Below are 23,399 nucleotides of genomic sequence, written 5' to 3'. Positions count from 1 at the left end.
GTCCCTCTACTTGATCCAGCTGGAAAACTTCCACCTGCTTCTAAATGCTCAGCACAAATATCATTTTTCTCTGCTTTCCCTCATTGTTCTAGGCAGACACATCCACTCTTTCACTTCAGTCCTCAGTATATGCTGCATATCCACACCCCGCTCTTCTGGCATGTATCACACTGTATTTCCAATTAAGTGCTCCACCAAGGCAGAGGCCATGTATCCTTGGCACCTAACAAATAGCTTGCCACAAAGCAGAGACTCGAATAAATACCAGATAGATGCCATTTATAAGATTCCCTTTTATGTTTTAGGTGAATTACTTTGTTTCCAAGATTCTATTCAGTACAAGAAAGTCATGTGTTTCTTCAAATGTATAAAAAATCCACTCTGTGGGTCAGGCTTGGTGGCTCATCCCTACAAGCACAGTACTTTGGACAGCTAAGGTCCAAAGGATTGCTTGAGCCCAGGAATTTGAGACCAGCCTGGGCAACACAGTGAGACCTTGTATCCACAAAAATTTTCAAAAAATTAGCTGAGGGCAGTGGCTCATTCCTGTAGTCCAGCTATTCAGGAGGCTGAGATGGGAGGATTGCTTAAGTCCAGCAGGTTGAGGCTGCAGTGAGCTGTGATTGCACCAGCACACTCCAGCCTGGGCAACAGAGCAAGACTCCATCAAAAAGAAAAGAGAAAAATCCACTTTGTGAATTACATATGGTAAACACCCAATACAATAATCAGTTAAGGCAATAACTTCTCATATCATTACTGGTTGAAAATATTTTTATAAATTCAATCTGTCTGCTAAACCAAATGTTAACAAACCACAAAAATACTTTTCAGTAGGAATTAACATGGTGTATGTTTTACTGTGTTCTATTTTATGTAAGTTAGTATATAAGGAAGCTTTAAGACAGCATATTCTTAAGCTGTCTTAAAGGCAGGGTAAGAATATAAAGAAAGCCAAAAAGAAACCAAAAATTCAATAGTAGTTTGATAGAGAGTCTACTTTTTGTCTTGAGTTACGAAATTTTCAAAATCTCTAGAGACATATGAAGTTTCATGAATGAGGAAAAGAATATCTTCTTAAAAATGGGAATCACAGCAGTACCAATCAATAAACCACATTCCATCCTTACTTGACCAAGAGGGTATGTCCTCCATGATAAAACTGAAAGGAATCGGGAAAAGACAGTGAAACATGTTATAGTTGTGAGCTGTCTTGGGGAAAATGTCACTAGTAATTACAAAAATCAGATATTAATAATGGTGTTTAGTGCCTGGTAAGCATTGAATAACTGGCCATTTTGCATCTTGGGTATCTCTCTGTCTCTCTCTCTCTCTCTCTTTTTTTTAAGGAAATCAACGTGGCTTTCTTGAAAGGTGGAAAAAAGCATTAAAGATGCTTCTTGCGCTAACGATGGGCTAAAGGGTATGAGATAATTAACATGGGATCTTAACACTTTTACCTCCTTTCCAATTTTTATTTTAGGTTCGGGGGTACAATGCAGGTTTGTTACATGGGTAAATTGCATGCTGCAGGGTTTAGTGTACAGATTTTTTCATCACTCAGATAAGGAGTGTAGTACTCCATAGGTAGTTTTTTGATCTTTAGTCTCCTCCTATCCTTTACCAACTTAAACATTTTTATTTCAGTGTGCCATGAAGAAAAACTGCTGCAAAGAAACTGTCAAATGTTCAGAAATGTCTGACTACTCTCCAGGAATAGATAATTACACAGGTAAGCTGTAGGAAAAGTTATAAATACAAATTATCAGAAAACTGATGTTAATTGCAATAAGCATGTGGTTTAATAACATGGGCAACTGAAAGGACAGATGTCTATAGGGGCCACAGTAAGGCCCTGAAAGAGAAAGGTTCACAAATGACATATAAGTTATATACGATAACTAAAATTTCAAAGAAAGTCTATATTTACAGTTCAAGTCTATTGAATTTCTTAAGAATTTTTTGTATACAAGCACCTTAAATTTGATTATATTTAGAAGGTTCAAGTAGATGTCTCTCCTAATGTACAAGTGAAATCAGATAGAGAAATTAAATCCCAAATTGGAACAAATACCTGTGCAATTATATCCATTCAAAAAACTACGAAGAATTGGCTTAGTAGTGTGTTCAAAAACTTCTGACTGAGTTGACGTTTCATCAAAAACAGCATCAAATACAAATTTAAGATCTTTATTTTGTCTCTTTATAACATTTTGATTTGTAGTTTTCTTTCCATGGAAAAAACTGACTTCTTCTTGTTTGGGATCAAAAACTAGGATATGTTTATCCACAACATGAACCACTTTATGAAATCCAGCTGCCTTTTCTTTAGTGTTTTCTGGACGTACACGAACTACTACTTTCATATGGTGGCATAGGTCTTCCTCAGTGACAGACATTGTTGATTATCTTGATTCCTATCTGTATAAATGCTTGAATACTTCTCTGAAATTAAAAAAGAAAATAAAGTTTTAATATCAGTTTTACTTTCATGCAAAGCAACTGGCATGTAGTATTCATTCAAAAAAGATGTTAATAATTCTGTTTCACTCACTTGGTAAACACTGGGGGAAAAATATATATATATACACACATAAACACATAAACACACACAACACACATACACATATATGCACACATACACACATATGCACTTGACTACCCTAAAACAAACAATTAAATGGCACATACATATACAAAACTATGATAAAAATCTCTTTACCTGAAATATTATTAAGATATTTGACTTAAACTCAAATACTATAGCTGAACCATATATAATCACAGATATGCTATCCTAAAACACAGATTTGATTTTCACAAGCCCTCCAGCACTATTTTAGCTTAGGTCATTGGAATGAATAGAAAGGGATCTCTCAGAACCATATCAAGGTATGATTGGAGAGCCTTAGCTTGTGAACTATTTTTAGTAAAGTGATCTTGGCTGCAAGCCCCTTGGCAGTGGAAAGTGATACATCCAGGCTGGTCTCTACCTGTATCTCAGAGGCCCATAGGGTTAATAATAGTTCCAAGGATGCATTCAACTAGCTAGTTCAGGTCTGAAGGTGAAAAAGATGGCATAGACTCCTTGGTGTATTCAGAGACCTAGTCTCTGAATATAGATCCTAGTCTCCGCTTTCTAACTGTGTGCAAGTTTAAGGAATCAATGACAGCAGGTTTAAAAATTATGGTCTGATTTTATGACTGCTTCACATGCAAAGAAGAAAAGTAAACAAAGTAACAAAGATCAACAATTTGGAAGTCTCAACTATCCAGAAAATAATCTAGAATCTGAAGACCCTAAAACCAAAATAAACAAACAAACAAAAAACCACAAAAAAACCCCCAAACACAACAAAACACCCCAAAACAACAAGATCTGTTTAAGGACCAAAAGGAGGTGAGAGACTTAGGATGATCCTGCAATCCCACTTCTGAGTATATATCCAAAAGCATTAAAATCAGTATGTTAAAGAGATATTTGCCCTGCCATGTTCGCTACAACATTATTCACAATAACTAAGATATATAAACAATCTAAGTGCCTATCGACAGATGAATAGATTGAAAAAATGTGGTGTATGCACTCAATGGAATACTATTCAGCCTTAAAAAAGAATAAAATTCTGTCATTTGTGACAACATGAATAAATCTAGAGGGCATTATGCTAAGTAAAATAAGCCAGGCACAAAAAGACAAATGTCACATGATCTCACTTATATGCAGAATCTAAAAATATGAATGCAGAGAAGTAGAGTAATGGTTATCAGTGGCTGAGGAGGGTGGAGTGGGTGTTAAAAGGGGAAATGTTGGTCAAAGGGTACAAAGTTTCAGTTACACAAGAGGAATAGTTTTGGTCATCTATTGCACAGTAAGGTGACCATGGTTAATTGCTAAGAGTACATTTTAAATGTTCTGACAACAAAAAAATGGTTATGTGAGGTGATGGATATGTTAATTAGCCTGATATGCTCATTCCAATATGTACACATGTATCAAAACATTACAGTGCATCCTATAAACTTACACATTTTTGTCATTTATAAATTAAAACAAAAGAGACAAAAATAATAAATTCACCCAAAACAACATTTGAGTAAGGACTTGAAGGAGGTGAGGGAGTTAGTCATACAGATATTGTAGGAAGTGTTTCCCCATAGAGAGAAAGACCCAGGGTGCTACTTTATATGTTGGCAAGAATGGAGTGAACAAAGGCGAGTGTAGTAAGACATGAGATGAGAAATGGAGGCCATTAACAGAACTTTGGCTTGCACTCTGGGTAAGACAAAGAACCACTGGAAGTCGTTTTGAGCACAGGAGTGACATAATCTATCACTCTCACTGCTATATAGATAATATAATAGACTAGCCTATTGAAGTAATGTAGACAAGAGACAACTGTCAGCTCAGAATAGGGTAGTGGCAGCAGAGGTGGTAAGTGGTCAGATTGTGGGTGTATTCTGAGGGTAAAGGTGACAGAATTTACTGATAGGTAGACGTAGAGTGAAAGAGAAAGACAGGATTGAAGAATAACTCCAAGATTTTTGGCCTGAGTATTAGAAGGATAAAGTAGTCACTAACTGAGATGGAAATAAGAAGCAGGGCTTTTTTTGGCAGGGCAGGGGGTGGTGGGAGGCAGGGTCAGATCAGGGGTTCAGGTTTGGATAGCTTAAGTCTCAGAGTTTTGACAGACATCCAGGTGGAAATGTCAGGGCAGGTGGAAGTTAAGAAAATAAGAAAATAAAGGCTGTCTTCAGTCTTAATGCAGTATTAAGCTTTAAAAACTTTTGAGAAATCCTAAATCAAGGAGGAAAACAGCGATCTACTGTGTTAAATACTGCTAATAGGTCAAGTACTCACTGAGAATAAACCATGGGATTTAGTAACACAGAGGCCATTGAGAAAAGCAATTTTGGGGCAGTGGTGGTGAAAAATCCTGAAAGAAGATTCAGAGACAAAGGATATGGAAAGGACTGTTCCAAAGGGAGGAGAAAAATGGTGTGAGTGAAGGGAGTGTGTGTGTCAAAAGATGTTTTGTTTGTATTTTTTAAATGGGAGAAATAGCAATATTAAAGCTGAAATATGTCACAAAACCACTTAACCATATACTTTTGGACAGAATTCAAATAGGGACAGAATTCAAAGGAATCTAAAAGCAGCAGATGCTAGACATATCTTTGCCTTTTTCGGACTCTGTCTTTAGCCAAAAATAGAATACTGAAAAGGAAGGGATGGTCATTTGGATTCTAACAGTCAGGTCCCAGGTGAATTACTACTTGTTCTTCATCCCTGAGCTTTTATTGAGCCAAGTCTCACAAAGCACCTACACCTCACTTTTATGACCTTGGACAAATTACTTAACCCCATAAGTCTCAGGTTTCTATTTGTATAAAAGAGATGATAATACTTCAATGTTTGTTGCAAAGGCTAAAAGAGATAAGTATTAAGGTATTCAGTAAATATCAATTCTCCTATCTGCCCCCCTCCTGCTTCTTCTTGCCAAAGAGACTGGGTTCATCTTCGAGTTTTTCTCAATAGGCTTATGACTATCACTTTGGGTAGGCCAATTCTTCCTTGTTTAGAACTGCCCTGTTATAGGGCATTTAGAACTGCTGTGTTAGAGGATGTTTAGCATTTCTCTCCCCTGTCTACTAAAGGCCAGCAGTGTCCCATATTCCTGTGATACCAGAAACTATCTCCTACACACATTTCTAAAAGCTTTTAGAAATATTCAACAATATTTTAACTTTAACAGATATACTATTTTTAAATGATAGATTAAATATACATAAATAAAAGTGTTAGCAAAGTAAACCTAAAATATTAAGTGATTATTTCAAAATAAACCTTAGCATCTCGAGGCTGGAGGATATCCCTCCCTAATTAATTAGTTAATTAATTCATGACAACTATTACATGTTGGAGACAGGCAGCCTAGGTTAAAATCCCAGCTCTATGATGTACTGACTATGATAGTGGATAAGTTACTTAACCTCCTTGTGGCTCAGCTTCCCCATCTGTAAAGTAAGACTAACAACAGCACCTACCCTATAAAGTTGTAAAGAGTACACACTTAGAACAATACTTTGTACAGAGTATGAACTACAAGTGTTTGCCATTATTATTTACAGTGTAGTGAGGGAAACAGCTATTAATAAAATAAATATTGACACAAACATGTAAAGGTATAACTGTGACAAGTGCTATTATAGGGAAAAGGTTTATAGTGCTTTATAAGACTATAATGAGGGGATTATTTAAGCAACATTCCAGGGAGAAATATTGGACAATTACCTAAAGGAGTGAGGACTAAGCTGTGATTTTTTATTTCGCCCAAACTCCTACCTAAGGGGTCTGGAGAGTCACGCCCTATAAATAATGGATTTTCATCAGATGCATTTTATTTGACCCCGTATATTGTGACTTGCTTTTCAATCTGACTCTGGCATAACATTTTGAGACAAGGAAAAAATATTTAACCCCCAAAATGTATTTACTTGCCATGCCTTGAAATTGCCCTCACAGTCTCTTGTGGGAAAAATCCACATTCCATAGAGAATCCCCTTCCTTCTTTGTTTTCCTCTTTTCTTTGCAGATCCAGTAGATAATCAACTAAAAGCCAGGTACCCTTTTAGCTCTGAGGAGAAACATTTTACAACCTGCTCTCTGAAGTTTGCTGAGAGCTTCATCTGCAAAATAAAACTTGGGTCTCCACAATTATCTTTAACCTGAATATTCCTTTCTATCAATCCCAGGTCTTTAGACAAACTCAACCAATTGTCAACCAGAAAATGTTTAAATTTACCTATAGCCTGGAAGCCCCTGCTTTGAGTTGTCCCGCCTTTCTGACCCAAACCAATGTATTTCTTAAATGTATCTGATTGACGTCTCATGCCTCTCTAAAATATATAAAACTATGCTGTACCCCGACCACCTTGCACACATGCTCTTAGGACCTCCTGAGGACTGTGTCATGGGCCATGGTCACTCATATTTGGCTCAGAATAAATCTTTTCAAATATTTTACAGAGTTGGACTCTTTTAGTCAACAGAGTTTAAGTATAATGTCAAATATAAGTTTGTTTCACAACTAGTTGCATATTTTAACAAAGACATTGATGTTAATTTTTAAAGTATCATGTATTTCTCTACCTTTTAAAAACAAATAAGTGGATAGAATTTTCTTAATAAAAATGCCTAAGGTCAACAGAATCATCAAATGTAAAAATTAATCTATGTTCAAATATACTTACATCTACAGGAATTAATGAGATCGTTCCTATATTATTATGTGGTGCCTTCTTTGTTTTCTAGGATGGCTAAAAGAAATGAGCATTTAGCTGATTCTGAATAAGGCACACAGAGAGTAAATTCTTTAACCATGTTTAATATGAAGCAGCAAAAGAAAAGCCTAAATATTGTTATCTGTGCAAGAACATGTGGATTCACAAATTCTTTTCAGACAGCTGTTAAGAAGATAGTATTATAGCCTCTGATCAATTTTGCCACATCTACTCCTAAGTGGTATTTGTTGAACAGAATCAAAAGAGCAAACTGGTAGGATTTCATTGGTGGAACTAAAACATGAAAGACAAATACTTCCAACATCATTGTTCATTATAATCAGGTTGAGCATTCCAAATCTGAAAATCCAAAATCTAAAACTTTGTGAGTACCAACATGACACTCAAAGGAAATGCTCACTAGAGTATTTTGGATTTTCAGATTAGAGATCCTCAACTAGTAAGCACAATGCAAAAATATAAAAAAAAAAAAATACCAAAATTCAAAAAATCTTCTGGTACCAAACATTTTATATAATAGACACTAAACCTGAAGAAGAATATTTGTCTAGTCTAGAGAGAGTAGCGTATCAAAAAAGAAGAATGAAGGGGCTAAGGAAGGGGCTTCACTTGCTAATGTATAAAACAAAAGTGTTAGATTATATGATATGGAAGGTCTTTTTCTAGCTCCAAAATTTTATGATTATTATGCATGATTAGAAAAGGGTACAAGAGAATGATAAGACGTGACAGGTAATAGACTTTTACTTTATATCCCTATTCTCTCGTAGAGAGTCTAGTATATAGTAAATTTTCAAATATACCAATTAATGAATTAATAAACTATAAAAAGTGCTCACAGACCCCAAAAAGCAATTTACTCATTTAGAGTAGAGGGAAACAGAAAACGTATATCTCCAAGAGAAACAACATACTAGAGTACAGTAGTTGACAACAACAGGCAATCACAATGAGAATCCTGAGGCATCAAAAAGAAAAAAATAGGAAAGAAATAATGTTCCCAATTTCTTGTTTAGAAAATTAAAGAAATGGGAAGATCATGTTTTATTTTCATCATTGAGTGTGGTTAAAATACTTTATTACTTAGCAAAGCTAATATTCAATTTTCTGGAAGATTCATTTACGTAGAACAGCTCATGCCTCTGTAATGTTTAATGAGGTATTAAAATCTATTTATTCTGAATACTTGCATGGTAATAAGCCAAGTTAAACAGGTCAATTTTTAACTTATATGTAGCTAGTGCTCATCTCAGATTAAAGATTTACCCCTAATTATATGCAAGTACAATAATAAATTTTACTTAATTCATTGATTGTATGCATTGATACTTTCTTCAAAAGCTGTCAGATCATGATATGTATTGCATGTCATTTACCTGCTCTAAACTATCCAGTGACTTCTCACAATAAGAATAAAACACAAACTCCTTACCATGGCCTATAAATTCCACATATGGCCCTGTCTACGTCTCTGACAATGACTTCTACTGTTGCCTCTCCACTTCATTATTCTGCTTCAGCTGCAATGACTTTCTTAGCATTCCTAAAACACTTCAGTCTTGTTTTGGCCTCCTGGCTTTTGCATTTTTGCTTACTGGTAGGCATTACCTCCAGATATTTGCAAATTGTAATCCTTCACTTCATTTTTCAGGTCTCCGTTCAAATACCACTTTACAGAGGCTTTCCCTAAAGAATCTATCCAAAATAGTGTCACCCTGCCTTTGCCTCTCCAATCCCTTACCAGGTTTATTTTTCTTCCTCGAATTTAGCAGTAATTGGAAAGTATATATTATCGGGTTACTATTTATTGCTTGTTTCCCCTCTAGAATGTAAGCACTTGAGAGCACAGAGTTCATCTGTACACTAGCACCTAGGACACTGCTTGTCAAATATTTAGGACCGAATATATACTTGTTGAATAAATGAATGAATAAACCAATACAGATTTAATAGACTTATAGCATGTTAGCATTTGTATTTTTAAAAGATATATATGTATATGCATGGTCATTCCCAGAAGGGTACACAAGAAATTGGTAATACCACTTTCCCCGTGGAGGGGAAATACGAAGGTCTGAGTAAGAGACAGGTTTATTTTCCATTTCATACTCTTTTGTACTGTTTAAATTTTAAACGAGGTCTAGGTATTTTTATTTTAAAACAGACAAACAACAACAACAAAACCACTATTAAAATTTACCTTAATCACAACATTTCATTTAGTAACAATAAGTTATATTTTCTATTGAGCTCATATCCCACAAATAGAAATGTACTAAACAATTGACATACTCTTATTAAATCTTCATAACAACCCTATGACATAAACACTGTACTGTCATTCCTATTTTATTAAGGGAGAAAGTGTAGCACAGAGAAATTAACTGGCTAAAGTCACACAACTAAGGAAGCACATGACATGGGATTTGAACTCAGACTGACTGAATCTAAAGGCCAAGTACTTAATCACTATTCTCCCTCATGTAAATATATAATCCTCAGAAATTTTCTTATGGAAGTTAAAAATATATATTGCTTATTTTTTTTAGAAATTTTAAAACATTTAATTGGCAAAGATTGTATATAATCAAGATGTACAGTACAATGTGATGATCTCATATGCTTACACATTATGTAATGAATACCTCAATTAAATTAATACATCTATCACCATTCATACTGTACATTAAATGCCATGAACTTATTTATCTTATAACTTAAAGTGTACCCTTTGACCAAAATCTCCCTATTTCCCCCAAAACTCAGCTTCTGGTACTACTCTTTTATCTTTGCTTACTTTTGATAGAAACCTCAGGGCCTGACACAGGAGCTCTTGAATGTTAAAATAAAACTGATTATGATTTCTCTGTACTTGTCAGATATCACACAGTGGCCATTCTCAATAAGTATGCTTTTATATAACAATGCTTAGATTAGGTTGATACGGTGATAATTATTAATAATGAACAACAGTGCTTATCATTTGAGTACATACACTCTGTGTCAGGCATTATAGTAAACACTTGACATTTGTCATTGCATTCAATCCTTGTAATAATCACGTAAGGTTGTATCATTTCCATTTTACAAAAACAAAGACTTAGCCTTAGGATAAGTAACTTTTCCAAGATGACATAACAAGTGGGGAACCAAATGTCAAATATAAGTCAAATAGGTCAAAGATTCACCCCTAATTTTATGAAAGTATTACAATAAATTTAATTCATTGATTGTATTCACTGATACTTTAATCAAAAGCATTCAGATCATGTGATGCATCATATGGCATTCACCTGTTCTAAAGTCTCCAATGACTTCTCACCATAAGAATAAAACACAAACTCCTCACCAGGTACAAAACCAAAGTCCATGTTCTTAACAACTAGGTTCTACTGGAACTAGAAGAGAATGCTTCCAAACAATGAAAAAGAAGTAGAGTGACAGTTACGATATATTAAATACAAACTCAAACCTGAATTAGATTCAGATTCAACAAACACTGTATAGGACTGAAAACGATACTCAACATTATCATCTACAGTCTTCATCCATCTTAAAGCTATCTTTGGAATATCAGTCTTGGGGGCACTACTACCACTAACTTACAACCATCAGGGAAGAATAAAAAGTTCAACTGGAGGGAAGGCCGGCACTGAGAGCTGAGCTATTTTTTTTTCCTCTTAGTTTTCACAGTTGTCAGCAAAAAAAAAAAAAAAAAAAAAAAAAAAAAAGTCATTTTTATTGTGTCCTTTAATTGGAGTATTTCTATGATGTGACAAGATGCACTTTTAATATAAAAATATTATGTATTTGTAAATACTTTTCAACAACAGAAGAGGAAGGGCTGGGTGCCCTGCCTCACACCTGTAATTCCTGCACTTAGGGAGGCCGAGGCGGGCAGATGGCTTGAAGTCAGGAGTCCGAGACCAGCCTGGCCAACATAGTGAATCCCCGTCTCTACCAAAGATACAAAAATTAGCCAAGTGTGGTGGCAAATGCCTGTAATCCCAGCTACTCGGGAGGCTGAGGCACGAGAATTGCTTGAACCCGGGAGGTGGAGGTTGCAGTGAGCGGCGATCACGCCACTGCACTCCAGCCTGGGTCACAGAGAGAGACTTTGTCTCAAATAAATGAATAAGTAATAGAAGAGAGATTAATTACTACCATTAAAGGCAGATAATCTTTAAAAATTTTTTTCTTTGTGATTGTGCTTTGTAGATAATCTTTATTTATTGAAATAGTTCTTACAAAATAATACGAACTTAATAAGAAGCACTATCTAGTCATTGGATATCACAGTCTCTAGCACCAAAGTTCATAAAAACCTCCCAAAAACGAAATAGGAGGTTAGATGTGGTGGAATGACACTAACAATTAAAATCTGTAGTGTGCCTAAATTTCTACCTAATTATTCCATAATCTAAACTATATATTATACCACAAAATCAGTCCGTTCTGGTCAAATACTGTCTTCTCATATAATAAACAGTAGTCAGTCTTGGCTTCTCTGTAACTGAGAGACTAATGAGCTCCTTAAAAAAAAAAAAAAAAAAAAAGGTCCCGCGGAAACCAAGAATAGACTATAGGGCGGATTCTGTGTTTACAGTTTAATTTCATTTGCAGAACATTTGCCAAACACTATCTCTTCCGTACCTCATCTGATCCTCGGCAATCCCGTTAGGCAGAGCGAGTTTTATCTTGATGCTACCTACAACTGGGGCTCGGGAGGGGTTCCCGATTGACCAGTGCAAGACTAACAGTTAAAGCTCGTCAGACAAAACTTTTATGCAGTGATGAACAAAAACTCCTCGTTTGATAAGTAACCCAGGGGTACGCTTATATGCGCGTCTGAAAGGAAACAGCCCGATTTTGGAGTCCGGAAAAAAGTTGACACTGCAACGTGCTGGACAGTTCAAGTTCTCTGCCAAAGTCTGGGAAAGGGGCCAAGATGCCCTTTAAAAGTTAAGACCTTCCTCTCAGAACTTAAGGAAGGAGATTCCTGCCCTTCCAGCTGAGCAGTGGAGGATTACGGTCAAGCAGTGCTGTGCTTTTAGCAGGTTCTGAATTCCTTTTTCCTTTCACTTTCTCCCCAGGGACCCTGATCCCCCACCCACCCCTCAACGCTTCTGTGTTTGTCAAGAAGCCCAGCTAGTCTTCTAGACCTGAAGCGGCAGGATCTTCTCTTCCCAATAATACAGATCACCAAAAGCAGTGTCCCAGAGTCCAGTTTTACCTTCATGTGCCTCTCACTCACTTCAGGCCCAGGCCAGCATACCGCAACCACTTCACTTTAATGTCCGCCTCCCGGCGCTTCAGACTCAACCACAATATTCAAACCCAAGCCACCTTCCTCAGCGCCTCGTTTCATTGGCTGCCGCCCGCGTGATGTCATCACGTCGGACGCTGTCACGGCTCGCGGCAGCTTGGCGCCAAGAAGCTCAGCCTGGCGGCGCTGGGGAAGCTCTTCGCTTTCTCGTCACCGTGGCAACGCTCGAGGCCGTTTCCGGAGGCGGTGGCCAAAGTGGGCGGGGCTAGACCCGAGCTGCCTGTGGGAGGCAGTTACTTGAGATCACCAGGCCTTCTCTGGACCGGCGGGTGCAGGGCCCGGTCCCAGAGTTCAGGGTGTGAGTGAGACTGGTGCGGGCAGGGGTTGGCCTATTCCCTCTACTAGGGGGAGAGGTGGAGTTTGGGTGTGGATTAATGGGTTCTGGGTGTTTATTTTCTTTTCTCTGAGTAGTGAGGCCTCCAGGAAGTTGTAGGGACCTGTTCCTTCCAGACACATTCATATGGGCCAAAATGTGGGGTCTCTTCACCTGAATTAATTGGAGATCTTTTGGGTTGAGGCCTCAGGCTTCATTTCTCAGGACTTCCAGGCCTACTCCCATTAGTACTGACTGTGAAACTATTTTCTGTTTGGTTGCTTTTTACATTCTCTGTCTAATGATGGCATAACAATAAATTTATTTAAAGATTTTGGCTTGGTTTGTTATTAGGTGAAGTGATTTTTTTTTAAGTCCCAGGTTACAGATATTTCAGAATATACAATTTAAAAAGAGAGAAAATACCTGGAACAAATGGGAAATATGTTTGCTAAAATAACTTTGGCAGGTTATTTTTAATAACAGTATCTGAATTTCATTGTTCTATATATTACTGTTATTGTATCTATTCATTTAGCAATTATTTAGATTTTAGACACAATAGTATACAATAGAATCAAACTTTCTTCCATCTTGGAGCTTATATTCTGATGATTCAATATCACTTTATAAATAGGATGACTCTTACCCATGAAGAACATTATAAATGCAACAATGTATGGAAACCTCTGTATTATGGACATTTATTTCCTGTTGAGGAAAATAGGGAGTATTGTGTATTGTATATGATGCATGTTATATTATTCTTTCTGATCACTAGACAGGATCAATAAAGCTACTACTGATTTTTGGCTGTATTACGTGTATCTTAGCTAATGAAATGGTTATTTGTGTGCTGCTGGGCTTGGTAATAAAATCAAGATGTCTTTATTTCCAGTAAGAACTCACTGTATAGTACTTTATGTTTTGACTTCCCAGGTATTTTATTTGTCCCTTTACATATGGACTCTCATTTAATTCTCAAAACAGCCCATGAGATATAGGTACTGTTGTTTTAATTTTTCTGAGAGAAAACTGAAGTTTTCAGAAAATCCCTAACACAAAATTTTGTCTTGAACTATACAGACAAGGCAATTCAGAATTGAATCATTTGTCTCTGAGATACTGTCTGGATTAAGTGACATTAAGAGACTATCTTAATCCAGTCTGAAAATATGCATATTTTGCCAGTTGCTTGTAAAATTGCATGGATCATTGGTGAAGAATAGAAGTGTTTTAAATTTTGTATTTTTTGACATCCACGTTGTATAAGGTTTATCAGAGCCACAGATATTTTCATACCTAATCCAAGTACTTTAGATTTCAAATTTAGTGTTACACTTGCCATTTAGCAGTGTTCAGATGATGAGGTCCGTATTTTAAAGGAATTGTACATTTGGTTAGAGCAGACAGATTTTGACATTACAATCAATCCCACTACTATGCCACCTTGCTGCTTGTAATTTCTAAACATACAGAGCTAATGAGACAGAAATTCCCACTTTTAGTTAAAAATTGTAGTATAAGTGCTGTGTTATCAGAACACAAGTTTAATATACTTTCATTGTAAACCGAAGAGTAGAGATAAGGATAAATTAAAAGTTAGATTTAAAGTTGTTTCAGACCAAAAAAAAAAAAAAGGGAAAAAGTAAAAGTGAATTGAAACATGGCAATAGTGAGGTCTTATTTATTTCCCCCAGGAAAGTCGTTTGGAAACCCCAGCGCCAACAGGACCCTTTGGCAGCTGAGGCTGGAAGCAGCGGAACCAAAGGCAGACGGTCCTGAGTTGCTGGGGCGGACGTGGACCCAATCTGTCCGTCCTTGCAAGTTTCCCCCAGGGGCAGGACCTAGACGTGTGGCACATTCAGGTTCTTCAGGACCGTAGTGGTAGTCACTGGCCCAAGTTAGAGGCCAGCTGAGAAGTCTTCCTGCCTCAGGTGAGAAGAAGGTGACCAAGTCCCGGGAACTCTTTTTGGAAACCACCAAACCTTTGGGGGTACTCCACAGGGGTCGCTGGATTCGCCCGGAGCAAAGGATATATACGCCCCTGTCCCCTTTCCCTCTCTTCAGCACGCCTTCAACCTGGGTTTGGAAGTTTCCGAATAGTTTTTCGTCGTCACAGTGTAATTCTTAGGCAGAAGCGTGTATTTTTCTCTTTCCTTAGAACCTCTTTCACTTTCTCAGTGATTGTGTGCCAGCCGCCACGTCGCGTTTTTGTCCTTAAAAATTACGTTTTCAAACAGGATTTCCTTGCAGGAGAAAATTGACTGCAATGATTGTAATTGTTAGAGCCCTTGAGGGAGTATCCTTCATGGGCATCACTCACCTGTGTGTTTTCACAATTAAAAGAGTAATCTGGCCAATTTTGTGCTCTTAACAGCCAAAAGTGAACTTTGCTTGTAGAGAAAAGTTAAATTACTTAACTAGGAGATCACAGAGGCAGCTTTCCTGACTCCCTGCTTCCTTCCTTATGACCAGAGGGAACTTAATCTTAAATCATTTAGGGTGGCTGGCTCCTAGCAGACTGCAGGAGAGCTCTAAGTTGTCTGGTAGGAAACTGGGCTACAAAAGAGAAGAATATAATTTTCTTTAGAACATACCACTCCCCTACCTTCCATTTTTTAGGGAGGTATTGCAGGAAACAAGAGGAAAATGAACTATTTGTCACCCTTTCTCCAGGTTGACCCAAGTTGGCAGGTAATTAGTTCATAATAAAATATTCAGGCTTTGTGCCTTGACCATAGCTGAATAAACACATAGAAGCTGAATGCAGTAGAAAAAGAATTAAATGCAAGTGATAGCGTTTTTTGTTTGTTTGTTTGTTTTCTTCCCCCCGCTACTCTGCTTTTTCCCGTATGGTTCTTATTCCTATGTTAGAATTGATGACACTACTTTACTTTTAGTTATCAAAATCTAGACATATAGGATATGGTTGTTCCAGATTTCACTTTTTAGGCCTATACATTGTACGTTCGTTACTGGGAACCCTGCAGCATACTGTTATTTTTAAGTGGAGCAGAGCCAAGCCATAGGATGTCGGTTCCTTAATAAAATGAATCTAATTTATGAGATATTACAAATATATAGTCAATTTAATTGAAGTACTATTAAATTACATAAGTGGATTAAATAGTTCCGTTGGGCTATGTTTATAGCATGGAGATTGAGTTCAGGCTCTGGGGATAGACTGTGTTACAATTTTAGCTTTATGGCTCTCTAGCTATGTAGCCTTTGGCAAATTACTTCTCTGTTTTCCCTATCTATAAAATGGGAATAATAATATTTCAAGAGTTGTGAAAGGATTGAATGAGGTAGTGCATGTAATGTGGTTATAATAGTAAGTGGTGCTTAGTAAGTGCTCAATAAATGTTAGCTATTATTTTGTAAACTGTTAGAAACAATAAATTGTCAGAGGGTAGTTGAGCTTACTTTTGTAAGCTTTCCAGAAACCTTAGGCATAATTAATAATTTGGCTATTTTGTTGCTGCCAAGCAACCAAAAATGTACTTAGATCACTCATTTTTTTTCCCCCCACATTTTTTCGGTGTTACATTTGTCACACAATTCTGCAGATTATAGCTTTGGTAAAGTTAACATATTCTCAAGGTAACATCTTGTTGATGTTATATCATATTTGTATTTCTTTGTGTTTTATTACATGTGATCAGCTTTTCAACGTGTTTAATTTTTTTTTTAATTGCAAAAGAAAAGACAGACATATTTAAATGGGATTTATGCTTCTTGTAGTATTTTGAGAACATATGGTTTTTGGTGGGGTCAGTCATACAGGTGAAATTTCCCAAAGTGAGGATTGATAACAATACTAATTCTGTGGAGTCTGGAATTAATCCATTCATTCATTTTCTTCAGAAAACAGTCATTAAGCACTGAGTATGCATCTTATTTTGTGTATAAAAGGTGTGGGTCATATTCTTAAATAACTAATAACCTGTGAGGAAAGAATAGCGTTAACTGGATAGTATCAAATGGTGTTTACTGTGGTAGTATCAAAAACTTTGCTTGAAACCAACTGGGTATAAAATGCATGATGTTTTCAAAAGGTCTGTTAGTAATATATTTATACAAATCCCTTTTTTCTTCTGCATTTTAAAGAGTTATGGATTGCTTAAGAAAATGGAGCACATATGGTAAATCCAAGGAATATATCAAGTATTTATTTTTTGGGTGCAGAGGACAGATAATTAAAGGTAGACATGAAATACCAAAGTGTGCTCAGTTGAGTGTTTATACAGTTACAGTTTAAACTGATGTACACTCCACTGATACAGGGTACAGGGAGATGATCTCACCAGAGAATCAGACTGACAGACTGATTATCTTTTTTTTTTTTGGATGTGCATGCGTAGTCTTTTCTCAGGGATAGTCTCTGAAGATGAGAATTTAGCATTGTGAGAAAAACAAATAGAAGACCTTGAAATAGAAGACCATCTGAACCTAAAATATGATACTTATAATCTGTTCAGTCATCCTGATTACTTTTCAAATAGACAGTTTTAATTCATTGAATCTACTTTTTAGCCTTAATTAAAATTCAAAAAAGTATATTTCATTAAAATGTTGACCTAATAATCAATTTTCATATCCCTAATGGTTGAAATGTTAATGATATTAGAACGTATTAGGCTACATTAAAAATTGTATTTAAATTATGTCTCTGGGTCCTCTTAGGTTCCTTGCTTTGCATATATAAGAAGGGTTTGTTACTTTTACTTGTTTAAGATGTTCAGAGCATGAGTCTTAAGTTTCTTTTGATGTGCTAAATATTGCATATTAACTTGATTTTCCCCAAGCATTAGAACATTCTTTTAAAAAAATCCAACGATCATGTTTTAATTTTTTTTTCTAGATTTGTTTACCTACAGAATGCTTCGGTCTCCATATTTTTGTAGAATGTATAAAGAATGCCTTTCATGTTGGTTGGCATCTGGCATACCTAATTTAGGTGTCTGGCCAAAGAGAATACATACTACAGCAGAAAAATATAGAGAATATGAAGCCCAGGAGCAAACAGATCAAACTCAAGCCCAGGAGTTACACAGATCTCAAGATAGAGATTTTGAAACTATGGCTAAATTACATATTCCAGTAATGGTGGATGAAGTTGTGCGTTGTTTGTCACCACAAAAAGGACAGGTGAGTTGAATTTCTATTTCTTAACACATTTTTTGTTGAGATAAAATTCGCTTATTGTAATAGTCATAATTTTAAGGTATACAGTTCAGTGCCCTTTAGTATACAGATGAACCCCAACTTTTGATGGTTGATGCGGAAGTGATACACGTTCAGTAGAAATTGTACTTTTGAGTACCATACAACCATGCTTTTTTAAAGTTTCAGCACAATATTCATATAAATTACATGAGATAGTCAATAACTTTATTATAAAATAGGCTTTGTGTTAGCTAATTTTGCCTAACTGTAGGGTAACGTAAGTGTTCTCAGCATGTTTAAGATAGGTTAGGCTAAGCTATGATGTTCAGTAGGTTAAGTACTTACATGCATTTTTGCCGCATGGTGTTTTCAAGTAATGAAGGGTTTGTCAGGACATAACCCCCATGTAAGTTGAGGAGAATTTGTATTCATAAGCTTATGACCACTGTTTAATTGAGGAATGTGTTTATCACCACAGTAGGAAACCCCATACCTATTAGTATTCACTCCCCATTGACATCCTTCCCCTAACCCCTAACAACCACTAAGCTATTTTTTGTCTCTCTGAATTTGCTTATTCCAGACATTTCATTTAAATGGATTCATAGATATGTGGCATTTTTTATCTGCGTTCTTTTTACTCAGCATGTTTTCAAGGTTATTCCATGGTGTTGCATGTATCTGTACTTGGTTCCTTTTTATTACTGAATCATTGCATTGTATGGATTTGCCACATTTTGTTTATCCATTAACCAAATGATGAGCATTTATATTGTTTCTGCTTTATGGCTGTTGTGAATAATGCTACTATGAACATTCGTGTACACATTTTCTTTTTTTTTTGAAACGGAGTCTTGCTCTGTCACCCAAGCTAGAGTGCAGTGGCATGATGTTGGTTCACTGCAACCTCTGCCTCTTGGGTGCAAGCGATTCTCTTGCCTGAGCCTTCCAAGTAGCTGAGACTATAGGTGCACACTACCGTGGCTGGCTAATTTTTGTATTTTTAGTAGAGATGGGGTTTCACCATGTTGGCCAGGCTGGTCATGAACTCCCGACCTCAGGTGATCCTCCCGCCTTGGCCTCCCAAAGTGTTGTGATTACAGGCGTGAGCCACCATGGCCGGCCTTGTACAAGTTTTGGTATGGACATATGTTTTCAGTTCTCTTGGTTATATATATCTAGGAGTGGAATTCCTCTAGGCTTAACTTTTTGAGGCTGTGAAAAACTGTTTCTCAGAATTGATTAGTTTTGTCAAATGACAGTCTTAAAAGAAAAAGAACATTACACTGGCTGAATAGTTAGGGTATGAAAACTGAATCTAGCAGAGCTTCTTGAGAATTTTATTTCATAATCCTTTCAGGAATGGCTGGACACAAAGATATGAATCTGAATTCCTGTTCCCTGTTTTCTAAGCCTTGGTTTTCAACTACCCTGAAGTATTAGAGTTCCCCAGAGAAACAAAACCAACAGACAGTTGAACCTTGAACAATGTGGGAATTTGGGGTGTGGACCCCTACAGAGTTGAAAATCCATGTGTAACTTTTGACTCTCCAAAAAATTACTCATAATCTGCTGTTGACCAGAAACCTTACTGGAAACATAAACACATATTTCTTTTTTTCTTTTTCTTTTCTTTTTTTTTTTTTGAGATGGAGTTTCGCTCTTGTTGCCCAGGCGGGGGTGCAATGGCATAATCTCACCTCACTGCAACCTCTGCTTTCCGGGTTCAGCTGATTCTCCTGCCTCAGCCTCCCTAGTAGCCGGGATTACAGGCATGTACCACCATGCCCGGCTAATTTTGTATTTTTAGTAGAGATGGGGTTTCTCCATATTGGTCAGGCTGGTCTCAAACTCCTGACCTCAGGTGATCTACCCGCCTTGGCCTCCCAAAGTGCTGAGATTACAGGTGTGAACCAATACACCCTGCCATAAACACATATTTCATATGTTATGTGTATTATATACTATATTCTTATAATAAAGTAAGCTAGAGAAAATAAAATATTAAGAGAATCATAAGGAAGATAAAATATATTTACTATTTATTAAGTGGAAGTAACTCATCATAATAGTCTTCATCCTTGTCTTGTTAAGTAGACTGAGGAAGAGGAGGAGGGGTTGGTCTTGCTGTTGCAAGGGTGGTAGAGGCTGAAGAAAATCCACAAATAAGTGGACTTTTGCAGTTCAAACCTGTGTTGTTCAAGGATAAATCGTGTGTGTGTGTGTGTGTATACCCATACACATACACACATATATATATATGCATGTATACACACACACAAACACACAACCCTACCGATTTTGGATTTACCAGTGCTCCACAATCTTCTAAGCCAATTCCTTAACATAAGTCTCTCTCTTTATAGAAAGAGAGGATTAAAGGATTAAATAAGATCTTCAATTATGACCTTAGATCATAATCTAGATATTTAATTTAGATTAAATTAAATAAGGTCTAAGATTATTGTTTAAAGTCATAATCGAAGACCTTATTTAATCCTGCCAGAAATACTGTAAGTAAGGTAAGTGTGATCTCTTTAAAGCAATGTAAGAAATACTGGTTGATATAATATTCAAAACATAAAAGCTAGAAACTTTCTGATATGTATATTCATTCACAAGAGAAAAAGGTTTTGTAGATTGTTTTCCATTTTTAAAGATAATTTAATGCTTATATTTCTTAATGTACTGACTTCAGAAATGTGATCCCTTATTCTAGCAGCTACTGTTTTTATCTAAATCAGTTATTTTTATATCTCATCTTTCTTCTTTTTCCAACATATTGCTTAGTGGTTAAGAGCAAAGATTCTGGAACTGGACTGCCTAGGTTCGAAGCTCTTGTCTAGGAAACATGTGCATGTGTGCACACACCCAGCTTTTCTTTTTCCTGAAACTCTTTCATGTTGGGTCAGGCAGTTTTCATGAACTAAATTTAAGCTATATGTATAAGGTGTACTACAATGGCTGGATGTTGCTCATACAAAAGCCATCAGGGATATGATGTGGGTTGCTTCATAAAAATATTGTTTACCTTCTCCTCAGGTAGTATACACAGGCAAATTTACACACAAAATAAATACAGCATTCTTTTAAAAAAATTTTTTTAAATTTTAATTGTTCTAGAGAGAGTCTGTCTCTGTTGTTGAAGCTGAAGTACGCTGGTGTGATCATAACTCACTGTAGTCTGGAACTCCTGGGCTCAGGTGATCCTTGCTGTCTCAGCCTCCTGAGTAGCTGGTCCTAGAGGTGTGAGCTGCTGCATCCAGCTAAACCCTGTATTCTTAAATGAATTTATGTGTATAAAGTATTTAGCTCAATGCTGTCATGTAGTGGGACTCCAAATATACATGAAAATGTAAATTAAAGTATTAAATTGGATAAAACTTCTTGTTGAATGTGAGTGACTTCGTCAAAATGAAATTCTCTTGGTGTTTTAAAAAAGATCCATAATGCAGGGATATCAATTAAAATCCATAAATAAGTGTGAGTTTTATTTTTATTATTTATTTATTTTAATTATTATTATACTTTTTAAGTTCTGGGGTACATGTGCACAACGTGCAGGTTTGTTACATATGTAAACATGTGCTATGTTGGTGTGCTGCACGCATTAACTCGTCATTTACATTAGTTATATCTCCTAATGCTATCCCTCCTCCCTCCCCACTCCCCACAATAGGCCCCGCTGTGTGATGTTCCCCTTCCTGTGTCCAAGTGATCTCATTGTTCAATTCCCACCTATGAGTGAGAACATGCGATGTTTGGTTTTCTGTTCTTGCGATAGCTTGCTGAGAATGATGGTTTCCAGTTGCATTCATGTCCCTACAAAGGACACAAATTTTTTATGGCTGCATACTATTACATGGTGTTTATGTGCCACATTTTCTTAATCCAGTCTGTCACTGATGGACATTTGGGTTGATTCCAAGTCTTTGCTATTGTGAATAGTGCTGCAATAAACATATGTGTGCATGTGTCTTTCTAGCAGCATGATTTATAATCCTTTGGGTATATACCCAGTAATGGGATGGCTGGGTCAAATGGTATTTCTAGTTCTAGATCCTTGAGGAATCGCCACACTGTTTTCCACAATGGTTGAACTAGAGTTTACAGTCCCACCAATGGTGTAAGAGTGTTCCTATTTCTCACATCCTCTCTAGCACTTGTTGTTTTCTAACTTTTTCATGATTGTCATTCTAACTGGTATGAGATGGTATCTCATTGTGGTTTTGATTTGCATTTCTCTGATGGCCAGTGATGATGAGCATTTTTTCATGTGTCTGTTGGCTGTATGAATGTCTTCTTTTGAGAAGTGTCTGTTCATATCCTTTGCCCACTTTTTGATGGGGTTGTTTGCTTTTTTCTTGTAAATTTGTTTGAGTTCTCTGTAGGTTCTGGATATTAGCCCTTTGTCAGATGAGTAGATTGCAAAAATTTTCTCCCATTCTGTAGGTTGCCTGTTCACTCTGATGGTAGTTTCTTTTGCTGCACAGAAGCTGTTTAGTTTAATGAGATCCCATTTGTCAATTTTGGCTTTTGTTGCCGTTGCTTTTGGTGTTTTAGACGTGAAGTCTTTGCCCATACCTATGTCCTGAATGGTATCACCTAGGTTTTCTTCTAGGGTTTTTATGGTTTTAAGTCTAACATTTAAGTCTCTAATCCATCTTGAATTAATTTTCGTATAGGGAGTTAGGAAAGGATCCAGTTTCAGCTTTCTACTTATGGCTAGCCAATTTTCCCAGCACCATTTATTAAATAGGGAATCCTTTCCCCATTTCTTGTTTTTGTCAGGTTTGTCAAAGATCAGATGGCTGTAGATGTGTGGTATTATTTCTGAGGGCTCCGTTCTGTTCCATTGGTCTATATATCTGTTTTGGTACCAGTACCATGCTGTTTTGGTTACTGTAGTCTTGTAATGTAGTTTGAAGTCAGGTAGCGTGATGCCTCCAGCTTTGTTCTTTTGGCTTAGGATTGTCTTGGCAATGCGGGGTCTTTTTGGTTCCATATGAACTTTAAAGCAGTTTTTTCCAATTCTGTGAAGAAAGTCGTTGGTAGCTTAATGGGGATGGCATTGAATGTGTAAATTACCTTGAGCAGTATGGCCAATTTCACAATATTGATTCATCCCATCCATGAATATGGTATGTTCTTCTATTTGTTTGTGTCCTCTTTTATTTCACTGAGCAGTGGTTTGTAGTTCTCCTTGAAGAGGTCCTTTACATCCATTGTAAGCTGGATTCCTAGGTATTTTATTCTCTTTGAAGCTATTGTGAATGGGAGTTC

At 36.6% G+C, this 23,399-nt stretch overlaps 2 protein-coding genes across 8 annotated transcripts in view; one reads left to right on the top strand and one right to left on the bottom strand.

Annotated features, from left to right (window-relative positions):
- KIF18A (kinesin family member 18A) overlaps nt 1-12,712 on the bottom strand; it is an 85,739-nt gene extending 73,027 nt beyond the window's left edge. The window contains exons 1-2 of the mRNA XM_008003604.3: nt 12,539-12,712; nt 2,075-2,445 (exon numbers count right to left, since the gene is read on the bottom strand). Coding sequence (XP_008001795.1) covers nt 2,075-2,399 — 325 coding nt within the window. The 5' untranslated portion in view covers nt 2,400-2,445; nt 12,539-12,712. The remainder of the gene's footprint in view (nt 1-2,074; nt 2,446-12,538) is intronic.
- Nucleotides 12,713-12,832: 120 nt separating this feature from the next.
- The window catches only part of METTL15 (methyltransferase 15, mitochondrial 12S rRNA N4-cytidine), a 421,910-nt gene continuing 411,343 nt past the window's right edge, over nt 12,833-23,399 (top strand). For 6 of the 7 annotated variants that reach the window (XR_012093474.1, XM_073017671.1, XM_008003675.3 and 3 more), the window contains exons 1-3: nt 12,833-12,929; nt 14,645-14,881; nt 17,812-18,098. Coding sequence is in view for 6 of the 7 variants with exons in the window: in XM_073017671.1 (XP_072873772.1) it covers nt 17,829-18,098 (270 nt within the window). In the remaining variant the exon portion in view is untranslated. Of the gene's footprint in view, nt 12,943-14,644; nt 14,882-17,811; nt 18,099-23,399 lie in introns of all 7 variants that reach the window. The other variant, XM_008003649.3, reaches the window with a different exon arrangement.

Source organism: Chlorocebus sabaeus, chromosome 1 (assembly GCF_047675955.1).
Source record: "Chlorocebus sabaeus isolate Y175 chromosome 1, mChlSab1.0.hap1, whole genome shotgun sequence".
Lineage (NCBI taxonomy): Eukaryota > Metazoa > Chordata > Mammalia > Primates > Cercopithecidae > Chlorocebus > Chlorocebus sabaeus.
Note: the sequence above shows the minus strand (reverse complement) of the source record. Positions and strands in the feature narration are given on the sequence as shown.